Below are 13,991 nucleotides of genomic sequence, written 5' to 3'. Positions count from 1 at the left end.
GAACTTTGGAAAATCAGTCAAATTAATTGAAGTTGAAGGTTTTCTTCTTGATGAAAAGTGATGAATCCAAAGGTTGTATTTTTAGGGAGGAAAAAAATTCACAACTAGCGGCAGAGCACTTCACTGGGAATTAGGATTTGCTTGTATTTTGGAATTCACATTGTTAAAAAGAGAAACTTGGGGAAACTTAGCGGGGGGGGGGGGTGTGTGTGACTAGAATCATGGCTTGCACTTTGCCTATAATCATGTATTCCTTTTTTGGGAGCCCGTTTTTCTTAGAGGATTATGTTCTTAAAATAGAACCTACTACATTTACTCTCTGGCTTGGCAGGGCCCAGCCTTTTGTTTACTGCTCCAGCTTATGTTCTGTGGACTTAAGCCTTTTCACAGACAATCCCAGCACTGAAAGAGCTTTTAAAGGGTGTGTGTGTCTCTCAGTCTTAAAAAAAAAAAAGGCAGTGAAAAAAGTGTCCTTGGGTTAGGATAAAATAAATACAAAATTTAAAAAGCAATGACAAAATGTCCTTGAGTGAGGATTTAAAAAAAACAAAAAAAGCTCCTAAAGGTCAGCCAGTCCAGGCGCCAGCACCTCTTCCCAAGTGGTCTTTCTTTCAACCACTAAGGCTCCATTTTTTCGGTAGTAGCTCAGTCTGTGTTGGGGCAGTGCCTGAGTGGCCAAACATTCTCCCTTATTCTAAACTGGAATTTCTTACATGGACTTTTCTTCTTGAGCATCAGTCATCCTTGTTAGGGGTTTTACAAAATCTGTGCATTTCCTGTCCTATGACACACCTTCAGATATTAGAGATTAGAAGGAATGTTTGCATGTCCACACCATACCCCGCGGACAACCCAAGCTTTCCCACCAGGCTCACTATAGCTCAGTTCTTCCATTTGTATTTCACCTGATAGTTGAATCCCTTCACCACTAACAGGTACCTTTTTTGTATGTGGAGGCAAGAGAAGGCCCTGTATGCTAGTTCAGAGTATCACTTCTGGTTCTTAGTTTTATGCTTCTGCTAATAGAGCCCAAGGTAATCCATACAGTAGCGTCTAAATATGGGAGCTTAGACTCTAAAGCAGTGTACCTATGAGAAGGAGGTAAGAATCACCCTTGGAATCGCCTATTAAGTATAGTATATGGAATCCCTCATGATTTTGTAACCCTTTATAGTAATTCTTATATACCCTAAAGAATATAGGTAAATATCTGGCCTAAAGAATAGAATAAAAAAAAAACTTATTTGCAAAAGACTTTGGCATAAAGGTGATAGATGGAATACATGCATCTACTTTTGCTCCCTACCAAATGAAACCTCATTACAGTGATGTAAAACGAGGTTTGCTTTGGGTTTTTGTGGTAAAATGTATGTACCATAAACGCTACCATTTGAACCATTGCCCAGTGTACTGCTGAGTAGTGTGCTAAGTGCATTCACACTGTTGTGCAGATGTCTCCACCATCCTCCTCCAAAACTTGCTCATCTCCCCAGACTGAAACTCTGTCCCCATTAAACATGAACGCCCCACTCCCCTCCCCGCAGCCCTGGCAACCGTCCTCATCTTGAGGTTGGCTACCCCAGGTGCCTCCTGTAAGGGGAATCGTACAACATTTACCGTGTTGTGGCTGGCTTATTTCATTTAAGGGAGTTTCTAAAAAAGGTATAAATTCACAAGCACGTGGATAACAGGAGAAGAGACAACAGGAACAAAATGTTTTTGGCTCTAAGCTGAAGTGGATGTATGGCTAAGATAAAGAGGATTGGTCTGTTTTAAGAATGTCAAAACATTCCTGAGTCTTTGCAAACTTTTTATGAATCTGGTGGCTCTCAGCCTTTCCCCACTGACAGCTTAGGATCTACATTTTTCAGGACGGCAAAAAATATATTTTTTAAAAATAATTACTTAAGTGTTTGCTTTCTACCTTTCCGAGTTTTATTCAAAAGCCATTAGTGGTAAAGAGAAGATCAATAACCTTCCAGGGGGAGAAAGGTAGATCACATGTGGAGATCAGGAATCAAAATGGGTTTTGATTTCTAAGTAAAGGGAGAAAAGATCTGTTACCCACTTTAGAGAAAACATGTTTAAAAAGGAAGTCATTATAGTTTACCACATGGCTCACCTGAAAGGAGTGTTATGTGATCAAGACAATGTGATCATGACCTTTGGGAATTTTAGTATAATTATATTGAGAGGATGGGGCATGGGAAGGGTACACATGTGTGGTGAGACCATAGGTAGGAAATACCATGAAACCCTCATTTTCTATATTGGAAGTCAGTGAAATAGCGCCAAGAACCGGGAAAAAAAAATCACAAGGAAGCAATATAAACCTGTTACCAATATCATCTAAAATGCTTCCTTTTGGGGAGGAAGAATAGAAGGGAAGTAGGGTGAGAGTGTGGAGTTAAGGGATTGTTGTATTATGTAAAACCCACAGAACTGTTAGATACTTTAATAAAAATAGTAATGAAAAGGAAAGGAAATGTGGGAAACGGGAAAGAAAAGGCACTGAAGGATCTGCTCCAGCAAAATGAGTGAGTAAATAAAAGCAGAAGACCAGGAATCCCAACTTAGGAGCATGCAAAGTATAGTGTAGCCATCAACCAGGCAAGACTGCAGCAGGAAGACAAAAGGTGTGGGACATGATTGATTTTTCTGATCCACTCAACTATTTAGAAAATGCTATTGTGAGGGTTTGTGAAGCCCTGTGAAGTTGTGGTTGGAGGAGTTAGAAATATGCGCATAGAAAACTAAGAATTGGGGGAAATGAGGTAATTATTCATTCCAGAGAAGAACATAATATGACACAAGAAAACATAATCATCATGTACTTCTTAGGTCACCATTGCGCAAAATTTATAGGAGCTTAATAATGTAAACACTTAAGAATAACTAACCAAACTTTGTGAAGAAAATAAAATAATTGGGAGAGGAAGTATCATCCTCTCTTTGGCAGCCATATCACTTTTGGCCCAGTTGACACCATCAGGCTTCTGGACACACTGGCAGTATTTTCCATCCCTGTCCTACATAGGGTATTTGTCTCAAGTGTCAGGACCTTTTCCAATTTCTCCACCACCTGTACATCTCTAGGATCATGAAGATCACTAAAAGCAGGCAGCCATTTCATCCTTGTTTTTAAAGCCTCTCAGCCATTGCCCTGAGAATAAAACCCCAAATCCTTGTCCGTCAAGGCCTATAAGATCTATGATTTGACTGTCCATTCATTTCTCTAGCCTTACGTCTTGCCCCTCCAGACCTCGCCCTTTATACTCCAGTAAAACCAAGGTACATGTAGTTCTCTGTAAAGTTTGCCCCTTCATGCCTGTTTTTGTTCTTGCTATCCTTCCAGCCTGGAATAGCTATTTTCCAGCTCCACATTACTCCTAAGCCCTTACCCCACAACCATTGACTGTCCTAACTCTGTCCTCCTTCAAGATAAAGCATAATTAGCCTTTCCTCCCAGAAACCTTCCCTGACCACCCAAGGCTAAATGAAGTTTCTTTCTCCTTGTGCTCTTGTAGCATCAGTATAAGCCCCCCTCACAGAGTCCCAGAGCTAATGCATCATCTTAGTACTATTGACGTGTCTGTCTCCTCCGGGAGGAAATGAGTGCCCAAAGGGTAGGGGATCCTGTCTGTCTTGATCACTGCACCACACCCAGTACCTGACACGGCTCATCCCTACTAGGGCTGCCACTAATCTTGTGGCTCTTTGTGTTTGCAGCCATTTGTTCAGAGGTGGCTCGTCCTGTTCACGAGAGGAACTTCATGTCTGTTCTTGGAGGACTGCAAGTCATGGCTTCCAAGTCTCCAAGCTTGGGATTCTCGTTTGGGGGTTTCTCCACCTCCTCACCATTCAAAAACAAAGCTGGATACCATAGATGAGCTGTGTTTTCCATGGGTCAGAGTTCTGATAAGAGCGATTCACAACTCACCTGCTAAGATGCATGGATTTCCCTCTTTTTTTTCATTCCATTGAGGAAGCATGTTGGCCAGGTGAACTGATTCATTCATTCATTCATTCATTCATTCACTGGGTATTTGTCTTTGCCAGGCACTGTTCTGGGTACTTGGGAGGCAGCAGGGAATAAGAGAGATGAGGAGTCTGTCCTCAGGGACCTTACATTCTAGAGGAGGAAAAGGATGTGAAGCAAACACAGGCACAACTACTTTCAGGTGTTTAGTGCTGAGAAGAGATGAGGGGAGCCTCCACCAGTGGTAGATTCATGGAGGAGGCAGCGTTTGTGTTGCTGCCTCAATGGTGAAATAACATTCTCAAATCTGTTCCTCAGTCATGTTAGGCACATTTCAAATAGTCAGCGGCCAACATATGGCTAGTGGCTACCATACTGGACAGCACAGTTATAGAACATTTTCATCATCACAGACAAGTGTATCAAACAGCTGAGCTAGAGAAAACATTCAAGGGCAAGGGAACAGCAAGGACAAAGGTCACGAGGCAGGAACCAATTTGGTGTGGAGGAGACAGTTGTGGCTAGAGTGAACTGAGCGGTGGAGAGGGTACTGGTTGGGCTAGTGGGAAACGAGGGAAGGCAAATTAGATTACTTGTAGGAAGAGCACATGTGTGTATCTTAAAGAAATGCCTCCTTCAGTTTCACTCATTGAAATTGGGGCTGACGTCAAGACAAGATATGTCTGATAGAATTTCTAAAAGAAGAATGAACATGATGTCTATAGATAACATAAAGCATGTAAAAACCCAACCGAGAGAAGACCTCTCTTGAAGAATGCAGCCTGACTCGGACACCAGCGGTGGTTGATTCAGTGGCCAGAGAGTGAGGTCACAGTGCAGCCACCAGCCTTAGGGGAGCAGAGGCAGCCCTGGCTGGGTAGCTCCGTAGGTGAGAGTTGTCCCCATGTACCAAGACTGCAGGTTCAGTTCCTAATCAGGACACATACAAGGATCAGTCAGTGAATGCATCCGTGGGTGGGACAGCAAATCGATGCTTCTCTCTCTCTCTCAAATCAATAAATAAAAATTTAAAAAAGAAAAAAGAAAAAGAAGGGGGGAGCCAGCCATCCTGATACCACAAACATAATTTCTCATGGCCTTTCCCCAAATCTCTTAAAAACAGGACATGATTATTTTGTTTTAAAATTCCTCTTAATATGGTCCTCAGTAAAAGTAGGGTTTTGACTTTTGTACCTTGGGAGGCTAGAATTCTCGTTCCAGAACAGGAGCATCAGTGCCTTGACTTCATCTCGTATCACTTTTCACGAAAGGCTCGTCCCTTTTTGCGCCTGCTTCTTTGTGAAACAGGTTTTCTTCCTCTCTTTGTAAAGGTGCCTTTGTTTGAGCCAATAGAGTTACTTGTCTTTACTGTAAACACAGTGTCCAGTGACTCTCCTTGTTGTGGAGAGCCAGCGGCTTTACAGGAGCAGAAGAGTCTTGAAGGTCACTTTCGGGTGTTTGTATTCATCATAACTTTAAAAAAAAAAAGTGAACGGCCCACTGCTTCCTCAGGGCTTGTTATCCCATTACCTTATTTGAATTTAACTAACAGCTAGCATTTGTTGGATCATAATTGATCTGATAAAATGTAATCTGATAATTAGTAGCTGTGTAAAAATAAATACACTCGACTCCTGTTTCATTTGCCCTTGAAGGCTCTAACGCGGTTCCAAAGTGTACCTTTGAATCGGAGAAGTCGGGCCGGTTCACGTTGCAGTCTGTGTGCTTCCCGGGGCAGTGTCCACCAGGTCCCTGTGCACGCAGGGTGCCAGCTCAGTCCCACTCCACCTGAAACGCTGTGACCTGGCAGAGGGCTGCGTCCTGCACATCGGGTGTGCGGCCGAGGAAAGGGAAACCCAGGCGCAGCGTTAGGAGCGGCTGGTTCTCGAGATCAGGTTGTCACTGAGGGAGAGTGAGGTCATGATCGCCACCTGGATGCTGTTCTCGCTCTTCACGGTAGGTCTCCTCGGAGTTCTGCTGAGGGCCGCCCTGGGAACCTGCACCTCGCGTGCCTCAAACTCATTTAGGCACATTTTCCGTCATTCTTTAGGAAAAATCACCTTTATGAACGCAAGGCATTGGAGTTGCCCGGAAAGAAAAGGCACACCCCAGACATTTCAGGCTCTGGAAATTCTAAATAGCTGCTAGTGTGCTTTGATGGACATCTTTTCTTTAAGAATGTTAGCAGAATAGCTCTAAGGCTATAAAAATGCTTTTTTGCTCCATGTTCCAATTTTGGTGTAAATTGTTTCTCTGTCCCCAGTAATTGCTGAAATACATTAGGACCTTCCATTTATATAGCTAGCACTTTCTTCTCAGGGAGGCAACGCTTAAGTGGAATTGTTCTCTGGGATTTTCACCTGATCACTGAATGCTATAATTATTTCTAAACCAGTTAGTAATGATTTTAGGTGCACTGCTGGGAAACTAGGCGTAGAATTTATAAGCAGTGGAATACGTGAAAGGTATACATGTCATGCTTTAAAATCTGGTTGGATTACTTGTCCCTGATCTTGAACATGTTGGCAAGGCAAAGCATGGGGGTAAAGCTAAAGAGTATCTTTCTTAGGTTTGAAACTGTCATATGAACTCCCTTTCAAACCCAGTTCTGTACCCTGCAGGGATTTGGGGGCAGTTTTTGTGTTTTGTGAGCTTCTCTTAGCCCAAGTCGAAGAGTGGAAGGAGATATTATGCAATTTTGTCTACAGCACTCAAGTGATAGAGAAGTAGAGAAAGGAAGTGTGGAGCTGCACACTTGAACTTCTTCCAGTTCACAAAGGTCAGGTATTGTCCGTGGTCAATACAGGCTGTTAAAAACAAAACATTTTCTTAACTCAAGAGAGGAGACTTCATTTTGAGAACCCTTTCAAATCAGTGTGTGCTGATTTATAAGTTAATGTGTGTGTTCGTTTTTGGTGCTTTTTCTAATCTCATGGTTTTGTGTTGTTGGTGTGTGTATGATTTTTTTTTAATCCGTGCTTAAGATTTATTCACTTCTTATTACACACAGTAAAACTAACTCTTTATGAGTTTGGATAAATGCATGCAGTTGAAGATTTATTACCACAGTCAAGATACAGAACAGTTAGATTATCCAAAGCATGATACTTTGTTTAGAATTTCTGTTGACATGTTTGGGTATGGAATTTACCCTTACTTTTGAAGATGGAGCCAAATCATTGTGTAACAAATAACACAGCACTGTCTGATACTTGCCATGTGTAAATTTGAGTGAAATGTTAGAAGCAAAGTCTGATTTGTTGATTCTTTGTTCAAAGAGTTATAAATGAAAAAATTGCACAATGCGAGGAGTCGCTTCCTCATATTTTACTTAGTGGATTAAAATGGCATAATGTAAAGTACAATTTATAGAAAGCAGCTGAAGAAATGTATAATAAATACTGTAATTAGTAAAAGTAATATACTAAAAATGAAAAAGTTCATGTTTTTGCAGTTTGGGTTTCCATATCTATGTAAATTTAATTCTGTGTGATCTTAAGGGAAGTGAAATGCTGCTAAAAGTGAGCATTACCGCATTACTGAAACCGGCTTCAAAAGGGGGATTTAATGGCTCAAGTCACTGAAAGGTACACGCAGAGGCTTCAGGCAGGGGGTTCAAATGACATCATCAGTGTCCCTCTTTCCCTGCATAAAGGACCCAAGGACAAAGGCAGTGGGAGGCGGGGGTGGGGGGGGGGATTGAATGTGGAGGGTGGGGGGTGTGGGCAAGGGAGAGTAATGGAAAAAATGGGGACAATACATTTTTTTTTAATGTCCCTCTTTCCCCACTCGACTGTTGTTTTCCTTTGTGCTGACTCCATTTTTGGTCAGTGTTTTTTCTTGTGGTATCAAGATGAGTGACAGCAGCTCTGGGCCTTTATCCTATTTTCTCAGTTTCTCACATTTCCAACCAAAGCCTCAGACTGGAGTCTCATTGGCTCTGATTGGCTCTCCTGCCCCTTGTGGCCACATGAGGTGGCCAGGTGGTGGGGTGCAGTGTTCTCATTGGCTGGGCTTGGGTCCCAAGCTTGCAGGAGCCGAAGGGGAGTCAGCAACCCTAGACTACAGCGCAGAAGGAGATAGTGGCAGGAGAGATGAAGGGAGATGAAGGGGCAGGCGCATCAGACAGATCAAGACAATACCTGACCTCCATAGCTGGGACATTTGGGCTATGTAATCAGTTGTGTGTGTGTTTTAATCATTTTTATAAGCATCTACTCTGAGCTAGCCTCCCAGACAAGCAAGCAAAAGTTTTCAGGACTGATTTTTTTATTTTTTTGCTTGTGAGGTGCAAAGCATTTACTGAATGTGATGTGAACTGTTCATAGTTTTGGAGGAGAATAGTTGAAATTGAGAGCTGTGGGGTCCCGCTAAGTTAGATTGAGGGGACATGAGGAAAACTAGTTTCGTACCTATCAGTCCTGATAGGTACCTGGCCTCTGAGGAAAAGAAGTCAGGACAGAAATCAAAGATAATAGATTTTAGCAATGCACTGAGAATTCAGCACTGATTAGCATGGCCGAGAAGAGCAGAAATATTGTCTTGAATAAAAATAACTGTTAGGAACATTGGATGAGAATTCATGGAGGTTAAAGACTGGCCTAGTCGGTCTAATCATGTGAAGAGTGCTTGCCTCCGGGATGAAGTCTGGATTCCGAAACGCGGCCTGGGTGACCTGCCCCCGGCCTGACACTCCAGCCTCGTCTTGCGCTTTGCTGTCTTGCGCTTTGCTGTCTTGCGCTTTGCTGTCTTGCGCTTTGCTGTCTTGCGCTTTGCTGTCTTGCGCTTTGCTGTCTTGCGCTTTGCTGTCTTGCGTTTTGCCGTCTTGCGCTTTGCTGTCTTGCGCTTTGTTATTAACAGTCACTGCTCTGTTTGCAGTTTGAAGCCCTCCTCAGGCCTGTTACTCCACCCTGTTTTATCCCCAGCTGGGGTCCTCTACCGGAGTCCCTCTTCAGCTCCCTCTTACTTCCCCTTTAAGACTCAGTTCCGACGACTGGTTCCCGGAGAAGCACTCACTAGCGGTGCCTCTCTGGCTTACGAATCTCTCTTCTGTGCTCTCTTGATATCTTGTGTGTGTCTTTACCCGCAGTCCTCAACTGGTGGCTATCTTGTCCCCATGGGGACAATTGGCAATGTTGGGAGACATCTGTGATTCCTTTTTTGACAGGTGGGTGCAACTGAAATCCAGTTGGTGGAGAGCAGGGATGCTACTAAATATTCTACAAGGCACAGGACGTCTGTCCCCCAGCAAAGAATATCTGAGCCAAAGCGTCAAGAGTGCCAGAGTTAAGAACCCTGGTTACCATTGCACTTGCCACATTGTTGGATGTTTCTGTTTTGATTTTTAAACCTATTACCGAGGCTGAGGTCCATATATGTAATCTGCATCTTTGCATCTCTGCCACCAAAATGTCTGGCACAGAGTAGGTCCTCAGGAAAGAGTAGCTTAAAGATAATTGGATAAAAGAGAAGATAAAATATTTCCTAGTTTAGTTACCAGCGAACATATAGAAAAGACTAGGCATCTCCAGGAACAAGACACCTGAAGGCCCTGCTCATCTTGTACTAGGCAGCCTCTGAGGGCCCTCTTTGTCTTCCCATTCCTTTGTGTTCTCAGTCTTCTGCAAAAAGAGCTTTGGGGTTTACTGTGGCAAACAGTGGAAAAAATTTAAAAAGTGTTAGCATGGTACTTTTTAAAAGCTACAGTCTTACTAGGATAATATGTCCTCTGGTTATAAATGATTTTAGGAATGGACCACTTGTTCAGGTTGAGTTGATCTTCGCAGGATTAGAATCTACGCAAATCCACTAAATACTCCATCCCTGGATGGTGGGCACCTAGCAGCCAAGATTAGGTGCTCAATAAATATTTGTTGAATAAATTGAGTCCTTATGTTTCAGTTGAGGGTTTTTGGTTTTTTTTTAAATCACTCTGAAGACTCCTTTCCAAATCTGCATTTTTCTGTAAAGTAACAGTGACTTTGAAGACTCATCAGCAGCTGCCTCTAACTTCTTGTGCCATAAAGTTGTGTATCTGGGGCCATTTTAATATTTCTGTTCATGACTTAGGCTATAATGCCAATGTTCAGTCCCTGTAGCAAGAGAAGTAAATCTACATGAAACTTTTGTAGGGTTACTGCACATGAAGGTTCTGGAGAAGTATAGCAAGGTGAATTTTTACTTCTGCAGGTGGGTTTTTTGGTGAGTTCTTTAATGATACCTCTGGTGTGGTTTGGATCCCAGGGCATTTGCTGTGCCTCGTGGGAAGTGTGTTATAAACTGATATAAACACTAACTTTACAACCATTCTGCTGCGTAAGTGGTCGGTTCTGCTGACCTCTGTGAAGTCGCTCCTCTGAGTTGGAGAGTGTTAGATACAGGAGATACTCAACAATGGCTAAGACAGGATCTCAGAGGCTGGTAAAATACACAAAAGATAAAAATTACATTTCAGCAATGTGTAAGTGCAACATGCAGTATTATGAAGTACACTCACAATGTTATATAACCATAACTGCTATTTCCAGGACTTTTTCATCATCCCATAGGAATTGTGTGGTATTTGTCCTTTTCCACCCTTTTCATTTTATTTTATTTTTATGTAGCAAAATATATTCAAAGTTCATCGATGTTATAGCATGCATCAGAGTTTAAGTCCTTTTCAAGGCTGAATGACATTCATTGAATGAATGTGTGTTGGTGCCTGTACCACATTTTGCTTATCCATTCATCCATCAGTGGACACTTGGGTTTTTCTGCCGTTGGGCGATTGTGGATTGTGTTGCTGTGAACATAATGTACAAATATCTGTTTGGTCCTTGCTTTCAACTCTTTTGGATACGCACCTAGGATCCTGTCTGACTCCACGTGGTGAACCGGGTGGTCTGGCCACATCCTTTAGCTGCTCTGGAAAAGATTTTGGCTAATATTTACATTCACTTTTGACCATTACACTTTTCCCTACCATGTATGTGGGCATCAAGACTGGTGAAATTTGATGGGAAAGAAAAGGAAATCAACAAGAAACAATTCTGAGAGCAGAAATAATGACTTGGGTATTCCAGTTGCTGGACTTTTTCTTCTCCTGCCAAGCCACCGTGCAAGGCGGCGACTCCCGCCTTCCCTGGGACTTTTGCCTAGGAGCACAGGGCTGCCAGGAAACTCCGAAACTCCTCCTGGAGACTTCTCTGCACACCATGTAAATGGGGGACACTGTCTTAAGTGGGTCGCCCTGAATACAGCAGGATGGAAACCTACTTTGTTATTTAATGCAGCAGACCAAGGGGACACAGGCAGTCTTACTTCGCACAGGCTTGCTGGCTGTGAGTTCCTTGGGGACAGCAGGGTGGGGGCGGAGGAGGCCTGCTTTTAACTTGTGCTGCTGTGTTTGGGTTGGTGACATGCCTTAGAAACACAGGAGCCAGCCCTCCCTTCAGCCACTCCAGGCTTCTAGCTGAGTTTCCTTTTAACCCTGAGATTTCCTATGGACCCTGAGCTATGAAAGCAGATCACATATGGCCTGCTGTCAAGCCGGAGAATAGCCTTTTTGTTCCTGGAGAGCAAAGCGAGTCAGGTGGGGGAAAGAGATCTTTTTTTAACATGAAATACATTAACTGTAATTCTCCCCTTCCATGCCTCTGTCCCCATTTTGTGCTGGAGCGTGGCGTCAGGACTTCTGCTTTTTTTTCTAGGCGACATTTGGCCGGAGCAATGGAAAAGCAATGGCCATTAAGAGACTTAGCTGGAAGGAGAGCTGAGCTCATGAAATAGGACCACCTTCAGCAGGCCACTTGTCCTCTGCTGAGGCTGGGCATGGTGTTGAAATAGCATGTCTCTATGTTTCCCCCCCTGCCCTGCCTGTTCAGATGTACATCTATTCACACAAACCCCAAATCTGTGAGCCAGTGATGTCGAAAACACATGCTCGAGTAGGATTTCCGATTGAAGTGGTTAGGCTGGGCAGATTCATGCCACCCCTTGTGCTGTAACGGAGGGTGACATTTTTCTCCTTTGTTTGTCTGGACTCATTCACTCTCACTGCTCCAAAGACTAAAACTGCAGCATTAATGCCAGTTTCTAGTCCAAGGGCCTCTGGCACCAGCTGGCGATGGCTAATGTGATTTGGATCTAGTTAATAACCCACCACAGGCACCTGGCCCTTCCTTCTGGCTCACCTCGGTGGGCTGCCGAGGGGGTCCAGGTATGATGCACGGCAGGCAGTGTCCTTTCCCACCAGCCAGTCAGTTATTGAGATTCTGCTAAGTGTCAGGTGCTAGAGACCCCAAAATCAGTCATGCGCAGCCCTTTCATAAAGCAGTGTACAGTCTAGCGAGCATACTGCTACTTCCTGGAAAGGAGACATTTTGGAATCTAGGACAGCTTGGCATGAATATAAAAAGGAAGATTGTTGATAACTTTATTTTTATTCAGACCATGAATGATGTCATAAGGAAGTTATTTATTAAGAATTCTTTCAGTAGAGTCACAGAACTTTCAAACTGGTTAAGAATGCTGGTTCTGTAGCTGGATGGCCTGGTTCCACGTCTCAGATTGACTTTTCTGTAAAAAGGAGATGATGATAACACCAATTTCACAGATTGATGGGCATTACAGGAAGTGTTTCATTAAAAGTGTTCATAATACAGCATGGTCCTCAAAGCCATGTTACCTTTCAACTTCTGATTCATCCATTCATCAAAAACTGAGTAATGGTGATGGTCGCACAAGTCGGTGAATATACCAAAACCCACTGAATTATATATTTAGTGATTTTTGCGGTTTGTGAGTTGCATCTCAATGACATTTTTATAAAAGGAGAGTTCATTGAGTACCTATTATCTGCCTGGCATGGCCTTTTTAAACTGAGCAGGTAAGTGACTTGTTCAAGGTGAGTGAGTAGCAGAGATACATGTAGAGCTCAGTCTCTTGGCGCACAAGCCAAGCTATTTGCAAACTGGGGGAGAAAAATGAAGATGGCAGTTCAGGTTGGAGGCGGAAGTCACTTTCTGTTTGGGCGTAGAGCCAGACCTTAATAAAAAATAATGCTGTGACCTAAGATCTTAGCATTCTACCTTCACCGGCTATTTCCAGTAGTTCCCCCTCATCTGCCACATGCCTCCATGTTTTCCAAGACTTCAGGCATATTATAAAAGCCATGCAAATACACTAGGAAAAAATATGATATCCTTCTCTCTAGCTTTGGATACAGAGTGGGTATTTTTTTGGTTAAGCTATTGCTTTCAGTTCCCATTTCTAACAGTTCTGTTAGAACTAATTTCTAACCGTTAAGAATTAGCTGTCCAAGGAAAAAAGAAGTGTAGCTTCTAAGAAAAGAAAAAAAAAATAAAAAGAATGATAGCTTCCTATTGCAAGACAGGGACAGTATTTAAAAATCACCCCCCAACACTATCACTACCAAAGCTAATAACAATTTTTGTTTCTATGGTGCAGAAAATCTAATCATTGTTGAGATTTTCTAAATCTAAAGATCGAGAATGTAGAATAAGAGAGGAATGCTTTAAAAAATGAAATGGTAGCCTTTTTCCCCCCCTTCTGAATCCATTTATATAGTAATTGAAACCATCTGCGATCCAGAGTTGCCCTGCAGCCTTCGGCTCCTGTCAGCCTCCTGCTTTCTCTGCCATATGCTTTGTCCTGGGATTTCTTCCTTCTCCTGACATCTGGTATCGAGGGCAAGGGAACACCATTTCCCCTGAACTAGTGAAATTACTATCAGGGAAAAAAATGGCTCAAGTTTCCAGGCAGCTCTGACTGAGATGATTTCCTGGGTGTCCTGAGCAACTATTTTCAGGGAGGAAACCTAAGAAAGTACAAGCCTTTGCCCCGTACACTCCTCCAAGATGAACGTGAAGTACGTCTTCCTTCAGTGGTCCCGACAGCACGGGCTTTCCCTAGCAGATGGCAGCATTACCTCAGCGGAGGCTGAATGAATAGGCCTGCCCCCAGGGGGTGGAATTGTAGCAAAGTCTATTATGAAATCTCATTTACTTTG

General features: G+C 43.0%; 1 protein-coding gene across 6 annotated transcripts in view; it reads left to right on the top strand.

Moving 5' to 3' along the window:
- PALM2AKAP2 (PALM2 and AKAP2 fusion) overlaps positions 1 to 13,991 on the top strand; it is a 399,871-nt gene that overhangs the window by 326,062 nt on the left and 59,818 nt on the right. Inside the window, exon 1 of one of the 6 annotated variants that reach the window (XM_054584543.1) lies at positions 5,670 to 5,935. The exons of the other annotated variants lie outside the window; for them this stretch is intronic. Within the exon in view, the coding sequence (XP_054440518.1) occupies positions 5,900 to 5,935 (36 nt within the window). The 5' untranslated portion in view covers positions 5,670 to 5,899. Of the gene's footprint in view, positions 1 to 5,669; positions 5,936 to 13,991 lie in introns of those variants that run through there. 6 annotated transcript variants of the gene reach the window in all.

The sequence above is a fragment of the Pteronotus mesoamericanus genome, unplaced genomic scaffold, assembly GCF_021234165.1.
Source record: "Pteronotus mesoamericanus isolate MK-2021 breed Mesoamerican mustached bat unplaced genomic scaffold, CSHL_Meso_final contig_78, whole genome shotgun sequence".
NCBI classification, from domain to species: Eukaryota; Metazoa; Chordata; class Mammalia; order Chiroptera; family Mormoopidae; genus Pteronotus; species Pteronotus mesoamericanus.
The sequence above is the reverse complement of the archived record's forward strand: the minus strand, read 5'-3'. Positions and strand labels throughout refer to the sequence as shown.